The 19623-nt window shown below is 36.2% G+C and overlaps 1 protein-coding gene across 3 annotated transcripts in view; it reads right to left on the bottom strand.

Annotated features, from left to right (window-relative positions):
• Positions 1–19623, bottom strand: part of LOC103521527 (protein pangolin, isoforms A/H/I/S-like) — a 98107-nt gene that overhangs the window by 75619 nt on the left and 2865 nt on the right. For 2 of the 3 annotated variants that reach the window (XM_026832231.1, XM_026832228.1), the window contains exon 2: positions 32–99. In XM_026832231.1, coding sequence (XP_026688032.1) covers positions 32–99 — 68 coding nt within the window. The remainder of the gene's footprint in view (positions 1–31; positions 100–19623) is intronic. The other variant, XM_008486640.2, reaches the window with a different exon arrangement.

Genomic DNA, 19623 nt, shown 5'->3' with positions numbered 1-19623 from the left:
TCACAATCAAGATGGTAAGAGCACAGATACAAATACAGGGCTGAGATCTGACCTCGACGTGTTTTTACTTGAGGTGTAATTGGGGGAGACACTTTTTTCCTGAAATCAAAAGAAATCAATATTAGTGTTCAAGATCATTAATTTCATACCTGGGTCTACAATCTCATTTGTTACCCTCAGAGAACGTTTTGGATAGCCAACAACCCATAGTATGACCAGGGCATACTACAGATTCCCGCTAAGCTATATGTTTGTAGTATGACCCGACCTGACCAGGTCATTTCTATTGGAACCTAGCAGATGATTATTTCCTCATCGCTCATTACAACCTCCTCGGTTCTAGAGACCTCAACACGTTATTTCTCTACAAAATTGCTGCGTACCTGGACGGATGACACAAGTGACACATAGAGCAGTGTAATGCTTACAGACTGAGGGATTACTCGATTAGTTGTTGTTATTACAAAGTTTGTCTATTACATGGGAAGCTGACCAGAATTCAGACTTCATTAGAATTCCAGGTTAGTAGGATTCTTTTCGAGTCCGTGGGACTGGAAGAGGAAGCATTTGATGAACCTCGTTATCACCATGCGATAGGTAACAGCACAATATTTCTCGCTATTATTTGCAAAGGTCATAGGAGACTCCTGATAAGAACAACAAATAACAAGCACCACGTCCACCATACCAGTACCAGTGTGTGTTTGTTAATGATGAATAATTAATCAAACACTAACCCTTGCTACGGGCAACATTTAGGAAGGAGAAAGAGAAAGAATGTATTTGATGGAAGATTAGGCCCGAACCACACGTTATGGTCTCTCGCGCGGTCACCGTAACGTGTGTGGCGGGCGGGCCTTGGAGATATAAGACACATCAGGAAAAACATGATGGCTGCTTTTGACGTATCATTGCTGAAGAGGACTTACTGATAATCCGGTATTCTCAAGGAACCTTGAGCTAGAAAGTTCCTCATTGCTTCCTTTAGTTGAAAAGGGTTAAGATAAAGGCTGGTCCGGGCATAGTTTGGACTTTTGGAATTTGAATAATAATCTGTTGTGATTATGAATGAACTGAGAGCACAGATACAACGGTCATCACAGACAACAATAGAGTAACCATTACCATTACAAACCCAACCAGCGTGGGTGAAACAAGACAATGTGATCATCATACTTAACATATTAGATACTCCACATAGCATTGTTATTCAACATAATCACATGGAACCACTGAGAACTACTGGATAAAATGATTTTCCATTGACAAAAATATGATTAGGGATCATTTTGAAGGTAGGTATGAAGTTTCAGGAAATCTTGAAGTCAAATTTGAAGTCAGAGATCAGAGAGCATCTAAGGAACTAATGTTGCAATTTTGGTTTCTTGCAGTCTTCAAAGTCATGAAAATCACTTTTATTAGTAGCTGCAGTGGCTATTAGATTTTTCCTTGCTTCACATTTATCAGTACTACTCGTATGTGTAATAATTACATCAAGTCTACACAACATGTGTGATAACATGCATTTGAATGTGAAGTCTAGAGCAAAATAATACAGAGAACCAACATCGGCTGTAAAGAATAATATATGGCCAACATGAGCTGTACAGAATTGTCTGCTGCCTCTATTTAGAACATTTTGTAAAAATAAACAATGAGAGTAGAGTAGGTATTCATAATAATCGGGGAGAAAAGAAACAGTAAAGTCGAAATGATGTATTTCATCACTCAAAAAATAAAAGAACATAAAATGTAGGAAATGTTACTTTTACGGCACCATATTATAGGTTGCAGGCTGGAATATAATGTTCAGCAGTTTTCAATGTAGGACGAAAACGATCTATCCTTATACTTGTTAATACATATGTAGAATACCAATCCCGCCATTGTTTGTTTTGTGTTTCAGAACTGTCAAAATCGTCAATATGTTAAGCAACGGTGAGGAGAGCAAGTCACCCGTCAGCCAGTAAAGTCGAAATGATGTATTTCATCACTCAAAAAATAAAAGAACATAAAATGTAGGAAATGTTACTTTTACGGCACCATATTATAGTTCACTTAATTTTGAGAACCAATGGTTCAACCAAACCTGAGGTTATCATGGAGGTTTGTATAATCGTAAAGAAGAACACCACAGAACATAGGAAAGTTGAAAGCAGAACAGTAAAAAAAGTTTATTTGAAAAGGAAAACTAATTCCCAAAACAAAAAGTTATACCTCCCCTAAATGAATTTTACTCGGAGAGACAAATGTTCACTTCATAAGAACCGCTCAGCTCAGCCTGTAGACAGCCCAGTATTGTCTTAAAGCAATAAACAAATACATAGCAGCAACATGCCCATACAGCAGAAACAGATACCCCTCTGTATTGCTCTTGTTTTTTTCTGGGTAAAAATCAACAAACTAAAAACAAAATGGAACAGGGCAATGTACCAACCAAAATAAAACTTGAGAAATCTTTGCAGGCGGTCGAAAACACCAACTTCTCAAATGTGTCTAGAGGTCCTCTGAACAAAGATAATACGCACAAAATGACACATCACATCTTGTTGTAAGAAAAACATGGGATAATATCGCACCGAATATGGAAGATCTGAAGGGAAAATGATCATACAACATTCTGCAGCTTACCTTCCACACACACAACAATAACATAAAGTATAATAGACTCAAACGAAACAATATTACAAGAAGTCAACGACAATATATCATGAGCATTAAATTTAATAATAATTACCTTGTGTGCCATAATACCCGTAATAACAATTTGTTATCCCAGTTAATCACACCAAAAACAAAACTCCAACAAGTCTTTAATAGTATGGGATGGGTGGAGAGACAACTCATTTTCGGGATAATATTGTCGAATTATACTCGAAAACTCATTGAAAAACATCAAACAAGTTCTCGTTTTGTGTTCAACATTTAAATGATATATTTCACCAAGAGAATAAATGTTATGGTAGGCAATTTTGGCAGCGAGTGAGTGCTTCCCCATGATGATAACATCATCAATTCAGTATTTTAAAATGTATAACCAAACAGGGTTTATTTTCATTGTTTCCTTGTCTTTCTTTTAGTCTCTTGTTTGTTATAATTTTATTATGATCTTCACTGGTGAAAAAAATGCCTTTGATTTTTCGGTTGAGCCAAACAGGGTTTATTTTCATTGTTTCCTTGTCTTTCTTTTAGTCTCTTGTTTGTTATAATTTTATTATGATCTTCATTGGTGAAAAAAATGCCTTTGATTTTTCGGTTGACTGCCAGGAAAAGAACAAATCCCTGAATCTCCCTAATGTTGAGACTGATGTATCACATTTTGAATTTGGGCTACAGGATTTGTCTCCATGCCACCAATACATTTTCATTATCTTACTGTTTCTCAAATGCCTTGTTCTCGTTTTCACCCTGTCTAAGGTTTCACCTACATAATTTGAACCATCCTCTTCTGATGAGAATGTTCTATCAGTATCCAGTGTTGTCTAATTTAAATAGTCTTTTCCTTTCATTCAAGCAAACATAATTCAATCAAAATAATCAACAGGAAATTTGTTGAAATACGATATATTATGGGACAAACCCCATAATATAGTATAGAATATAGGTAACCTCTACCAGGCCCGATCATAAGTACATAGGTATAGGAGGGGTGGGTTTCTAAAATTCTCGTTCTTCGTCAGTATTTTACTATTTGTACTGCTAGTTTATCCAAGGATATAATTATGATTATGATACTGACTACTGTCCAGCAGAGTGTAGCGGTTTAATTGATCCTCCATTACCAAGAATATAATTTTCATCACACTATAAAGGTACACAGTGACATCCCCATGTATACCACCTATACATTGAGGTATTAACTCATATTGAACAGTTAAATAGTTGATGTAATTAAAGTACGTGGTCATCACTAATGATGTACAAGGCTAAACCATTTCACATGAATATGAACTTATCAAGAACTCTAGAACAAAACGCAAATAATAAGCTCCTAAGTATTTATTTTCTTCTTTTAGGTGAGGCAAGTCTTTAATCCTCCTAATTGAGCTCCAAGCGCATTCGCTAAGAACTAAGATGATGCTAAGAACCTTACTTTTGCTTTTAGGTGAGGCAAGTCTTTAATCCTCCTAATTGAGCTCCAAGCGCATTCGCTAAGAACTAAGATCGGTTATTGCTTTGGAAAGAAAGACGTTTGCTACATTTTATGATCTTGTTCACAATGGATGCTGCGTCAGGCTGAACAAGGGTGACGGATGTTCAAATCTGGAGATGTTGGGATCCAACAAGGACATAACTATTCAAGTTCAAGTATTCACCTATGTCCCATACATGAACCCAGTATAAAAAATAATTTGAAAATTGAATTAAAATGGGATACAAGTACCAATACGATAAGATCCCCGAGACTACAGAACCTTCTGGTGTCTACACTACAACCGAAAACATTCAAATGACATTGGGGGTCGAATTTGCACCCTTTCGCTTGCCAGGCACTCAAGTGCTACGGACGCAGGCTGTCTTTACATTATTGTTTTCCAACAGCATCCTGATAATGAGAAGGAAAGTTATTCGTACTCACTTTCTCTAATCTTATCTTCCTAATCAAAGGCCAAGAATAGAACGCACTTCTCGACCTTGTCAACTGATAAACACGTTTTTTGAATGAAAGGAAAAGACTATTTAAATTAGACAACACTGAATACTGATAGAACATTCTCATCAGAAGAGGATGGTTCAAATTATGTAGGTGAAACCTTAGACAGGGTGAAAGAAACCTTAGACAGGGTGAAAACGAGAACAAGGCATTTGAGAAACAGTAAGATAATGAAAATGTATTGGTGGCATTGAGACAAATCCTGTAGCCCAAATTCAAAATGTGATACATCAGTCTCAACATTAGGGAGATTCAGGGATTAGTTCTTTTCCTGGCAGTCAACCGAAAAATCAAAGGCATCTTTTTCACCAATGAAGATCATAATAAAATTATAACAAACAAGAGACTAAAAGAAAGACAAGGAAACAATGAAAATAAACCCTGTTTGGTTATACATTTTAAATTTTCATCTCACACAACACACATTGATGTTATATCACTGTAATATTGTATTGTATCATCTGAGCTAGGAATCTCATCGTGCCACCCTATATATTTAACAGTTTACATAAGCCTGTATACAATTTATGTAGTCTGGTGATAAGATAATATTGTATATGACAAATATTTCAGCATCCACACACAAGTACCGAGTATTTCCAACGTTAGAGGGAGTGCCGACACTCACAATTGATGATAAGTAACGTTTGTATAACAAACAAGAGACTAAAAGAAAGACAAGGAAACAATGAAAATAAACCCTGTTTGGTTATACATTTTAAATTTTCATCTCACACATTGATGTTATGTCACTGTAATATTGTATTGTATCATCTGAGCTAGGAATCTCATAGTGCCACCCTATATATTTTACAGTTTACATAAGCCTGTATACAATTTATGTAGTCTGGTGATAAGATAATATTGTATATGACAAATATTTGAGCATCCACACACAAGTACCGAGTATTTCCAACGTTAGAGGGAGTGCCGACACTCACAATTGATGATAAGTAACGTTTAATATAATGATGTTGTCAGGTCTGAATGTACTTCTATGTAAAGTGTCTGACATAATGAAAGGCCTATGTAATTCCTGTCCATGCGACTCACGTCAGTGTAGAATGTTCCAAATTTGGCGCTCACCTGAGATACACGTCCCTTAGAGTCAACCTTGTTCCTATTTGCTAAGTACTCGTATGTACTTATTAAAAAAAAAAATCATATTCGGCTCAGCATCCCCCTAAAGTCCTCCAAGACATACATTCGGCAAGCCTCAAGAATTCCTAAAATTACAGTCATTATGTAAAGAAATAAAAAAAAGGTCTTCTCTGTTCTAGGTTATCCCTGGTTTAAGGTGGAGGGATCAGCTTGTAGATATTATACAGGGGGTAACATGGATTCCTAGTCTGGTCTGGAGAATGTCCATGAGTTGGGAGTACAACTCAGAGAGGTTTAATCAGGATAAATCCTAGCTGAATTTGGGCGAAGGAGTGACGACATTCCAAGTTTTGACCATGATTATGTTGATTCCCTGTCGTACTGTTTACATGTACGTAAATTTTTAGGTTGTAGTTAAGTTTTTATTGTCACTCCTTCGCCCAAATTCAGCTAGGAATTATCCTGACTAAACCTCTCTGAGTTGTACTCCCAACTCATGGACATTCTCCAGACCAGACCAGACCAGACTAGGAGTCCATGTTACCCCCTGTATAATATCTACAAGCTGATCCCTCCTCCTTAAACCAGGGATAACCTAGAACAGAGAAGACCTTTTTTTTATTTCTTTACATAATGACTGTAATTTTAGGAATTCTTGAGGCTTGGATTTTTACATAATTGGTGTGATGGTGTTTGTGTCAGCCATGCATAAACAATGTTTGTTCTATTCAGATGGGGGCTTTGTGTGGGTATTATTGTCAAAATCTGTCAAGTGTTTAGAACTACCACGCCAATGAACTCATACCTCAAACGCATCCGCAGTGAGGTTCATAGGAGTGACGATAAAAACTTAACTACAACCTAAAAATTTACGTACATGTAAACAGTACGACAGGGAATCAACATAATCATGGTCAAAACTTGGAATGTTTTTAATGCCAATAATAATAATTTGACTTCAACTTTGATTCAAAACAGTAAGGGTGATTAATGTTTGAGTCAAGTCAAAGGTAAGTACATACGTATGTCCAGTGTCCAGTTCTTCCATGTAAAACCTCTATTCACTGAAACATCCGGTATTTTGTGTTCACTTCCAAGTCTTTCTTTCTTGGAGAAGGATATTTCATCCGCCTAGTCAAAAACTTTATTCATTAATCTGAAAAATGTGAGATTTTTAGTTAGGGAAAAAATCCTGTATAATTAGTAATAAATATAATATGAGGCCTCCTCCCCTCTCAGAGTTATTAAGAAATTGGGCTGCCAATTGTTTTAAATAATATGTCAGAACAGATTATGGTGATGCTTTTAATAAGAGGGTAGGTTTTGTGTCTCCAGGAACTATGTTAGGGTGTTCTATGAAAATGGAAAGTAAAGAAATATGAAGTAGAAAATATAAACCTCTTAACCCCCTGTGTACTTCCTTACCACCCCTGCTAGTCTGTGTACACTGTACATACAGGTGATGCTTTTAATAAGAGGGTAGGTTTTGTGTCTCCAGGAACTATGTTAGGGTGTTCTATGAAAATGGAAAGTAAAGAAATATGAAAGTAGAAAATATAAACCCCTTAACCCTCTGTTTACTTCCTTACCACCCCTGCTAGTCTGTGTACACTGTACATAATATAGACCTCGGGTACCCTATTACCCTCAGCAGACAATTTCCGGCTTCTTAGAAACAAAAGACGAACGAAAAATGGTGACAGGTCTTGTCAGCTATAGTATTCCTATGTTATGTGCCACAGGTTCTATAACCAAAATAAAGAAAGCAACCAAAAACCAGGAGATTTCAATCAAAGGAAAAGGAACGTTCTTTTGTGTTCGCCCAAAGGAAATTATTTTTAATTAGATGTTTATGTTTGCAAATTATTTGCGGATTTCAATGGTCTTTTTGTAAGGCATAGATAGAAAGAAGAAATATCCTTTTCTCTTCATCTCACAATGTACTTGGGTATTGAACATGTGAATAATCATCATCCTACTGAATCCACTCATTTTCACGAGTATGTTGAGATCTAGATTTTTATCAAATGTAAAAACAGGTAGACAGTTATTATTATAAATAGATCATGCTTATATTCGCTAGGTAGATAGGTAGGTAGGTATAATTGGTGATGTTACACCTGACAGTATTTCATGTTCCTGTCACTCAAATGAGGAGGGGGTAGTCCTCGACCACCGAATTTTCAATTTTGCGAGAGACAATGTGGGACATAAGTGTGTGTGATGGCATCTTTCAAATATCTTCTGAAACATAACAAGCTAAAGCCATACCAAGAACTTAATCTGTTTAGTAAAATGTAGTTCATGCAGTTGGGATAACCTATGATTCTACGAAAATGCTATCAAGTGGCTATAAATGAATTGAATGAAGAAAAACTTCTGAGAAAGGTCCCATTAGGTACTGCAACGTGCCATACAAATCTACCGCCCTGTTCATATGAAATCAAGATCAAAGAAACACGTCAAAAACTCAATATCGATAGTGTTTTTTTATTTAAAATTAACAATAAATCATAGTTTGCTGAGTGTGGTAGAAATTTTGAGAAACGTAAAAATCAAGCCTGGACTAGTGGGTTTTGAACATGTAGTTGTTTAATGCACCATAGTCGTAGGTATTACATATCAAAATATCAATGGCTTCTGGCTTGAAATTTGAATTCACACACACATACAGGTTGGCCTATTGTTTTTCTCCTTAGCTCAACACATTACCTACATACACATATAGGACGGTATGACATAAGCATGTGGGCTGAGTACACTTTTCTTTTCTACTGAGTAGCCAGTTTTATGCGTGAGCTTCCGTTTCCGCTGCAAAAAAAACTTGCAAAACTAATCAATTTTCAACTAATTTTATTCCAAGATGATAAGAAAACATTCTGGTCTGCTTCTAGTTGAAATCAGACATACTTACATAGTGAAGTAATAAGCGAATAGTTTATTACTTTCCATCATCTACTTGTATATTTTCATTTGAGGTTGTACTTGGTAGGTACATCATAGTAAGTAATATTCCACTAATGATGTAATAGGCATTACATTAACTGTCAAGTATTTATTACTTTATTAAGATACATAATTACTATCTTCTAATAAAGTCTAAATTTGATTTGTTCGCTTTTTAATAATCCCCAATTTCCCACTCATCTCACTTGCTTACTTGAACATCTTCTTTATCACAAGGTCTCCTCAGGATAATAATTTGCTGACATGTGAGTCTATTTTCAAAATCCTTCTCATCTCCTCATGATCAGGATGTATGTACTGTGTACAACTCTACATTGACTCATCTCACTTGCTTACTTGAACATCTTCTTTATCACAAGGTCTCCTCAGGATAATAATTTGCTGACATGTGAGTCTATTTTCAAATTCCTTCTCATCTCCTCATGATCAGGATGTATGTACGTTACTGTGTACAACTGTACATTGTATATTCATGGTTTTATTACTAAGGGGATTCCTAAGTAGTCAATCAACTCAAGTCCTATATGTTGCTGAAATCAGCATTAATTTCCATTATGACAATATGTATGACAAACTACATTGTAGTTTCATATGACAGAGCACACGCATCCTATCGCTTGCTAATGCGGGGAGGTTCGGTATCACAAAGACAACAATTATCTCATAATGAGAACACACTTACCTTTAGTTTTCTATTACGAGACACGAGTCAATTGTTTCGAGTACAATTAAAATGAAAATTGGAGTTTAGTGCAGGACAATTAATTATTTGCTGTGACCTGGACTTGTATCTTGTTCCGCTAATTGTAATTATTATCAGATTGTTTGTTCTGTAGTGCGTGGTTGTGGCTGCTATATACATATTATTTCATTTTATATCTACATGTACATATCTTACCTACATATAAGGTAATCGGACAAAAAACAAATTGACCCAACATACCGTAAGAATACTTTCATTACTGCCTTATATTATATTCGGTAGAACCGGGCCCTGGAGTGTTAGGTAGTTTGAATGACCGGAGAAAAAATTGGAGGAAAAGACAAACCTTATCTCCTGAATGCAGTTCTGTTTAGGAAACTTAACCAAATTGGAATTTGATTTCCTGAGTTTAAACTCTTTCCAAGTTCAGAATGATATTGGTACTTCATATCTTTGGAATATTTATGCCATTGTTGATTACTTCTATTTATTCTTAACCCACATAGTGACCAGAAGATATATAATACTGTTACGCCCTAGTGACCGGTGATGAAACCAGACACGAGACGTACAAGGGGTTATAGAGTACCAATTGACCAATGACGAGTCTCAATCTCATATTAGATACCTATGTAAGTAGTATTCTGTTCTAAGTTATCAGATTGTTTGTTCTGTAGTGCGTGGTTGTGGCTGCTATATACATATTATTTCATTTTATATCTACATGTACATATCTTACCTAAATATAAGGTAATCGGACAAAAAACAAATTGACCCAACATACCGTAAGAATACTGCCTTATATTATATTCGGTAGAACCGGGCCCTGGAGAGTTAGGTAGTTTGAATGACCGGAGAAAAAATTGGAGGAAAAGACAAACCTTGAAGGTAATCGGACAAAAAACAAATTGACCCAACATACCGTAAGAATACTTTCATTACTGCCTTATATTATATTCGGTAGAACCGGGCCTTGGAGAGTTAGGTAGTTTGAATGACCGGAGAAAAAAATTGGAGGAAAAGACAAACCTTATCTCCTGAATGCAGTTGTGAATAGGAAAGTCTGGCCAAGATAACTGTAGGTTTAGTGGATTTACTCAATGTCTTCTGTGAGATTCATCAATTAATGCTAATGACAGCTAACACACAGCTTGTTTAATAACCATGTCTGCATTGATTTTAACATACAACATACATACTTGCATAGGTTCTCGAGTACCTCAAACAGATATTTACCGAGTATTCAAATTTGTGGATTAGAATTGTGGATGTCTATTAGCCGATACGATGTAATGTTTGGTTTTGTAGATATTGAGGATTGATTTCTTTAGCACATGAGATTCCTCTACATCTTCTATAGAACTAATAAGTGACTAACTCACACACAGCTTGTTTAATAACCATGTCTGCATTGATTTTAACATACAACATACATACTTGCATAGGTTCTCGAGTACCTCAAACAGATTTTTACCGAGTATTCGAATTTGTGGATTAGAATTGTGGATGTCTATTAGCCGATACGATGTGATGTTTGGTTTTGTAGATTTGAAGATTGATTTCCTTAGCACATGAGATTCCTCTACATCTTCTATAGAACTAATAAGTGACTAACTGATAATTACACATCATTATCATTATCTTAATTATATTGACCAGGTTCCATATTAGGAACATCACGTACCTAGCACACAAATCATAATTACACATCATTATCATTATCTTAATTATATTGACCAGGTTCCATATTAGGAACATCACGTACCTAGCACACAAATACCTACCTACTACACGGGAATATTGCGATTTTTTATAGGACTGAACTTATTTCTTGTTGCATACACTTGGCAACCATGTACGGGGTGAATCACGTGATCCGTCCAGTGTTGCAATTCTCTCTTGGAGTGAGAACTTTGGAATCAACAGTAACAGAAGTCACTAGGAAGGAAATGAAAAATTCTTTTTAAATTTCATGTAAGGACAAATTCTTAAACATCAAGTTTGAAGTTTAAATGTAGGTAATTATCAAATTCATTTTTTTTTTTAACAGAGACAGGAAAAAATCTTTTAAAGACACCCAGGCCAACCATTTTTCATCTGAGGTTTTTTTTTTTTTTTTTTTTTTTTTTTTTTTTTTTAACAGAGACAGGAAAAAATCTTTTAAAGACACCCAGGCCAACCATTTTTCATCTGAGGTGTGGGATTTCCACTCACGGAAAACCTATTTCCCCGAGAATAAACCAAGACATCCGGAACCTTTTGAAACATGAACTTCGATTAGAATATATTACTAATATCCAGTGAACAATGGAAAACTCAAAGCAGAACAGAAACAATAGTGAAATATTTTATAAGATGAACCACCCTGAATAGGATAGCGTCCACTGAAGTTACCTACATTCATAGCAATATTGTTGTATTGTGACTCAAAGTTGGATGTTCGTTTTTTTATTGTTGGCACAAAAGAAGACTGGAGGAATAAAAATACTTGAATGTTGTTACCATGCAGGGAGTGACTCAATGTTGAATGCACTCTTCACGTAATGTAATGTATGGAACACGGGAATGCACCTCGGAATGTACTGGTTACTGAATTGTCTCTACAGTGTCTACAGTCTATTAGACTAATGTGGTCACTATGTTTTAGGACAATAGAAGCGTTTAACTAGAAAATCAACATTAAATCACTCGGAGAATACTACCGAACTCTTTGCAGGAAAAAGAACTTTGAAACATGAACCTAGAAATCTATTTAAAATCAAAATCGGCAAGAAAATTGAAAATGGAAATTTTTCGAGGTGTGGCGGAATTCAATAAGTTTTCCCATAGCCCTCCCTACCTTAGCAGTTAGCAGGATATGTTAATGTAGATGAGATGGAGTAAAGAACAACTTTGGAGAGTTCAGAACAAGGTCACATTATAACAACATGCCTGGACCTGGGCTACAACATGTTGCACAACAAAACCAATAAAAATTCACTGTACATAAAACATACAAGTACAATAGGTACAATACCTAAATGGAAAGAAAATCTGAAACCAATTCGATTCTCTACCAAACTCAATATCTTGTACACATTCTCAATCTAAATAGAATCTCGGATTTGTTACATTGACTTTTATTGAAAATTACATTTCCTGTCAAATAAAAGACCTTGTGGGGAGTGTAGTATTAGTATGGACATAAAGGGCAAACAGTGTTCAGGAGGCCCATATAAAAATATACCTACTTCGTTTTTAAAATGTAAATATGCAGCATAAAATTTTTCCAATCGAGATGGAGACTCAATCTAAATAGAATCTCGGATTTGTTACATTGACTTTTATTGAAAATTACATTTCCTGTCAAATAAAAGACCTTGTGGGGAGTGTTGATACCTATGTAAGTAGTATTCTGTTCTACTGATTGAAGAAATTGTACAAAGTTAAATTTGATATTTGATTATTGGAAAATACCTATTATTGTGTATCCTAAGTATGATGTACATAGGATATACATGTTCTATTAGACTAATGTGGTCACTATGTTTTAGGACAATAGAAGCGTTTAACTAGAAAATCAACATTAAATCACTCGGAGAATACTACCCAGATAACTACCGAACTCTTTGCAGGAAAAAGAACTTGGAAACATGAACCTAGAAATCTATTTAAAATCAAAATCGGCAAGAAAATTGAAAATGGAAATTTTTCGAGGTGTGGCGGAATTCAACAAGTTTTCCCTACCTTAGCAGTTAGCAGGATATGTTAATGTAGATGAGATGGAGTAAAGAACAACTTTGGAGAGTTCAGAACAAGGTCACATTATGATTATAACAACATGCCTGGACCTGGGCTACAACATGTTGCACAACAAAACCAATAAAAATTCACTGTACATAAAACATACAAGTACAATAGGTACAATACCTAAATGGAAAGAAAATCTGAAACCAATTCGATTCTCTACCAAACTCAATATCTTGTACACATTCTCAATCTAAATAGAATCTCGGATTTGTTACATTGACTTTTATTGAAAATTACATTTCCTGTCAAATAAAAGACCTTGTGGGGAGTGTAGTATTAGTATGGACATAAAGGGCAAACAGTGTTCAGGAGGCCCATATAAAAATATACCTACTTCGTTTTTAAAATGTAAATATGCAGCATAAAATTTTTCCAATCGAGATGGAGATACCTTTAGATTATTCTCAATGAAATTCAAAATCTCCATCCCACACCCTTCACTGTTCACATTCGTTCAATGGTTCTTAACTCCTCGTTCTCGTTCACAAGGCATACACATAAAACTCGTTGATTAATCGGTTGACCCCTCTCATGATGGTGTCTACGTATGTACTTAGTATTTAACATTAGCACATTGCCAAAATACCAAATACCTGCAAACCAAAATAACATCAGACATGCTCGAAATACGAGGAACCAGTTCAAGTCCCAACATCGTCCTTTCAGTACTCGGGATGTTTGGTTCATTTCAAAGTTGATTGAATGTTCAGTCATCCAGGCATTTGGTGCAGTTACACTTGATATGGGAGTGAGTCTGCAATTAAAGTTCGATTTTCTTTTATAGGTACTGACTGCTTCAATGTGAGTTAAATAACTTAGTCGCAAATACAATTCATAATAATATTCTGCATCAGGTCATTATTTCATAAACTTACAGGTACAATGAATTGCACCTGCCACCAAAGTTCTACATTCGGCACTTAACAAACACCTGTATTATTCCTTTGATTCAGTTGACGTATTTGTCTTGAGAATTTAAGTTTACTGGGTCGCAGCATTAATCAAAATTAGACCACAGGTACAAAGCGCGGTCCACATAGAGTGACAGGGCCGTAATAAAACTCTATAATGGGCCATAACAAGAGCTTATCAAAAAACCAACTCCACCAGGCCTGAGGCTAGTAATGATTTGTGAATTTCCTTCATGTTGATGCTCATGCTTTGTACATAAAGACTTTGAGACCTGTCCAGTCCCAGAGTATCAAACTAGATGACCAAGATCCAGAACAACTGCAGGCCTGAGGCTAGTAATGATTTGTGAATTTCCTTCATGTTGATGCTCATGCTTTGTACATAAAGACTTTGAGACCTGTCCAGTCCCTGAGTATCAAACTAGATGACCAAGATCCAGAACAACTCTTTTTGAATTCTAGTGGGTTTTTTCCCCCCAATATGAAAATCGTTCCCCAAAAGATAAATAATGTACCCTAATTCATGCCACATTTGTGTATGTGTGTTTGTACCTCAATGTGATTTATCATTCTAAATTTCAAGCCTCACCCTTACCGCCTTACCCCACTTCATATCAGCGTGTAGAATCAAAAGGTTTCTAATAATGAACCCCCTGTACCCAATACCAAGCAGTGAAACTGGCAATTTATTTTTCACCACTTAATTTTCTGATCTCACCACTTTTATAGGCCGACATTTTTGGATAGGAACTTGGCCTTTTTTTTCACATTTGTGTTTTTGTGGAAACCTACTACACGGGAATATTGCGATTTTTTATAGGACTGAACTTATTTCTTGTTGCATACACTTGGCAACCATGTACTCTGATTTACAACTTGATTTCGTCCTCTGACGAGATGTTGTTACCTTTTGTTAAAGGCCCCATTGTGTTAAATTTGTTTGGCTTAGGTAAACCTGTCTTGATAATACCATGGATACCATAATTACCTCGGGGTTTGAGGTTCCTAACGAGGGGTGAAACTTTTCTAACGGGTCATAATGACTATTATTGTGTGGATACATGCATTGTTTTAGAAGTTTTTGTACAAGGCCGACCTAGGGTTCTTTGCTTTCTATTTCTAACATATTTGTAATACCTGGCTGGTATTCCTCCACCCTTGCCATGCTTTATAACTATATCATTGCTTCATAATACATGAGTCCACCATTGACAACAGCGTGTTGGTCAATGGTATTAAAACAAAGTCGGTGTGCATTTGTCGGCACAACAGATTGATGAAGAAGGTAAAAGGACATGATAGTGTTGTGTTGGTCAGGATGTGCATCGGCATTTCAATGATGGTTAAGCACAGATAAATCTAACTGCTCCTGGTTTTTTTGAACTTCTGTCTTATCAGTGCAGATTTTGTGATTTATATTCCTTTTCCCCAGAGCTGAGATGACAACCAAGCTCATTGAATATCAGTACAACAACGACTCTTTCCTTTGGTTTCAACAAATCAGAGTCCTGCTACTTGTTTGTGCTAGACGGCCACGAACCCGCAACCTGTGGACTACAAAGCCACCAGCAAGGTAAAGATCTCCAGTGCAAACGAGACAGTTGTTGTACGGGTGTAATGCACCCATTAGTCTATATATAAAAAACGTTCCATACTTGTTTGGTTTAGTACATTTTTTTATACGGCGGACCCTTTCAGTGCGATCGACCGGTCATCAAGTGATCAGAGGTCAGACTTCTATTGCAGATGTTTTATATTGAGTTTGAAGAGTTTGCTGTTCCTTTCATTCACGTCTTGTAAACTCAAAAGAAAGCCTGAAAGTTTCCTTCGCGATTCACTGATTCATATTCAAATAGAGCCAACCATTCATAAGCGAAGTTAGTCAAAAAGAAATCCCAAGCAAAGGACTGATAGAAGTTAGAAGAAATTTTCAACGTTACTTGGGAGCATTCGATTTTTTGTTACCAAATATTACATCTTATACATAAGTAATTTATTGAGAGAGAGAAAATCCTAGAGAATAAATATCTTGGTCATCTCGATAAGTGTAGAAGTGAAAGACCCAGTCCATGCTCTTTACTTTGCTGGTATTAAATACTCTTTAACAGCCACACAAAGCCCTAGAGATATCTTGCAGGACATCTTCAATTCCTACAAGCACACAACTTGACTCTCACAGACACAAAGTCCCTAAGGAAAAGTATCTAGAGTTCTAGAGGTACTAGTTACTTGGATGCAGGAAGGATGATTGAGTAGGTTACTGTCCAATAGCTACTCAGACTTGGTAACTGACCTCTCTTCAAGTAATTGTCTGGAATATGTTCGGCCCAGTTCCTCACATTAGATATCTACCATGACTGTTTTTCTTCTCTCAACTTGGATAAGAACTTACTTTCCCATGATTTTTAATTTCTACTAAATTTCCTTTCCATCCAAATGCCAATCAGTCACTTCATCTGTCTCCTCCACAGAAGGTTCCAGGTTCGAGACTCGGCGCTCGACACTCAAGAGGCTCCACACACACCAAGATACCAAGTTAGAGCGGGGGGGAGGGAACCTCTGAAGTCAGTGAAGTCGTGTTTATAAATTTAAACAGATAGAATAAATTCTTAACAACTTATCTGCTGATTATAACCTGTTATACGCTGTGCTCAGGGGTGGACATGTCCGTGTTCTCCTTGTGATGAGGCGTGACCAGGCATGGAATGCATGACCGGGCCTGGTACCACCCTGTAGATTTTATTCAACACATGGCGGTTCACCCGGTCTTATCTAAATCACGTGATAAGGATGAGCGAGGTGTATGAAATATAATTAGCCTCATATACATAAAATATAACATACAGACAATGTAGTGTTATCTAAATCACGTGATAAGGATGAGCGAGGTGTATGAAATATAATTAGCCTCATATACATAAAATATAACATACAGACAATGTTGCTGTTGCAAATACTTGGGAGTATGAGTATTGGCATGTCACATATTAGCGTGAAGTTACCCTATTTTCCATGTCTGAGAGATAGGAAAACTTTCTGGACTCTGGATGCTCAGAAACAATTTCACACTGAAGTCTGTTTTTATGACTAACTCAAGTAGGTACCGAATTACCTGGTAGACGATATTTTCCCCAACAAAGAAAGGCAAAGATTCAAAGAATCCACCTCTCTGCTCTCCTATATAAATAAAACAATTACTACCAAGAAGAGGGAACATTTACATTTACTAGAGATTAAGCGAGGTGTCTGGAGATAGAATAGATGAAGTCTGTTTTTATGACTAACTCAAGTAGGTACCTAATTACCTGGTAGACGATATTTTCCCCAACAAAGAAAGGCAAAGATTCAAAGAATCCGCCTCTCTGCCCTCCTATATAAATAAAACAATTACTACCAAGAAGAGGGAACATTTACATTTACTAGAGATTAAGCGAGGTGTCTGGAGATAGAATAGAATAGATAGGGGAACAATAGATATGGAAGAAAGGTCACTCTAGGGAGTAGAAACACCCCCTACACCCTAACCTGTTCAACTTGTCTCCATCAGAGATATTGCAAGTCAGGGCCGTCCATGGGGGTAAAAAAGTCACTCTTGAGAATATATTTATTTAATGTATTGCTTACTTATCATACCACCAATTTTATTGTAGTCCTGGATTAATTCACTGTGCTAAAATTTATGACTTGACATGGACTCGAACCATCAATCTCCAGATCCAAACTCCATAAGTCCATAGCGCTAAACACACCACAAGTACATTATCTAACCGAATGCGATCGCCATCTATTTCTTTTTTGACTTTGAGAATCGAACCTGAGACCTGCTCCATGTCGATTGCATTATATTTACACCAAGTGTTTTCTGAAGGTTAACGAAGCACTTTGAGAATCGAACCTGAGACCTGCTCCATGTCGATTGCATTATATTTACACCAAGTGTTTTCTGAAGGTTAACGAAGCTCCCTTATTCCTCATTTCTAGCTATAGACCCTGATGTAGAAATATAACCTCGGCATCCAGAACCAAAACGTGAAGGTAAATAAAGAATGAAATCCTTAGAATTTTGATTTATTTTAAAGTAAATAGAAAACATTTGGGTGTGGAGAAGTGGCGTGGTTAGGAACTGAGACTCCAAGGTAGAGGTGTACAGGTTGGATAAAACTGTCTACAATAGTAAATATTCTACACATACTTAAGTACTTACCCTTGAAATGTTTTTTTTTTTATTATTATTATTATTATTGGGAACAACCCAATCAACTGTTAACGTTCATACCCGGTCCGTACTATTGTAAATTGTAGGATTTATTGTAACCTCACTCTTTTCGTTGGAATGTTGACCACCTCCTCGAATGCCTCCATCAAGCTGCGTGTAAACCGTGTGTCCCATTCAGAACTCTCCTGTATCTCATTCGTATCAAGTTATTCCTATTGGTTCCAGTAGTCACCCTGTATACACCAAGGTTCTGGTTCAATGACCAAACCCGTTCATTATTTATTATCCAAAAAATTAGTTTTCATTAACTGTGTGTCCCATTCAGAACTCTCCTGTATCTCATTCGTATCAAGTTATTCCTATTGGTTGGTTCCAGTAGTCACCCTGTATACACCAAGGTTCTGGTTCAATGACCAAACCCGTTCATTATTTATTATCCAAAAAATTAGTTTTCAGTACTTACCACTCAACATCTTTTACACCGGAACTCAATGGCCCAAACAAATTTAGGATCTTTTTTCATCTGCTTCGACGGCCTAAAATTAGATTTTATTTTTTACTTATTTTGAACTGAAGGACTTAATTTCTGACTTAAAACTATAATTGAATTTATTTAAACTTCTTCGTGTTGCTGTTTGGTCTGATGTCTCCCTTGATGGAAACATTATCCTAGGTTGTTCTTCATAACCGAGTGTGTTAGTGTTATTGTGCTAGTGTGTTTTGGTTTGAAATTTGAATTTTTCACAAATTTGTCACAGCTTTCAGTTTTGCTCTCTGAGTTGTTTAGATCTCCGAAACCCAAAACCTAACTGTTTTTATCAATATTTTATATAGTTAATTCTGTGAATTTCGTTTTTTATTTTTAGTCTCCAACTAAAGGTACCTTAGGAAGAAAGGTAGGTACCATCTCTACCATAGTATCATACCTATACAATATACATACATAGAAATAGGTACTCTTTTGATGAAGGGAAACCAAGTTATATGGAAGTAGGATTCGTAGGAAAATTTACGTAGGTAGGTACCTACTATTTGTAGTTGAAAGGGTACAAAATCAGATTATTTATTCCAATAAGTGTTAAATGGAAGAGAATGTCTTTGATATAAACCTGTGCTTGGTTGTATTCCAATATTCCCAACGGAAATCCAAGCTGTTTCAGTGGAAAATCAGAAGCACTAAAATATAAATAAATTGAGACCACATTCTAATTTCTAAATTCCAAATCTTCACACCGTATTGCTTAAGAGGAATTTTAATTCCAATTTGGTTTTGACAGCTCTA

This window comes from Diaphorina citri, unplaced genomic scaffold (assembly GCF_000475195.1).
Source record: "Diaphorina citri unplaced genomic scaffold, Diaci psyllid genome assembly version 1.1 scaffold75, whole genome shotgun sequence".
In the NCBI taxonomy this organism is placed as follows: Eukaryota; Metazoa; Arthropoda; class Insecta; order Hemiptera; family Psyllidae; genus Diaphorina; species Diaphorina citri.
Note: the sequence above shows the minus strand (reverse complement) of the source record. Positions and strands in the feature narration are given on the sequence as shown.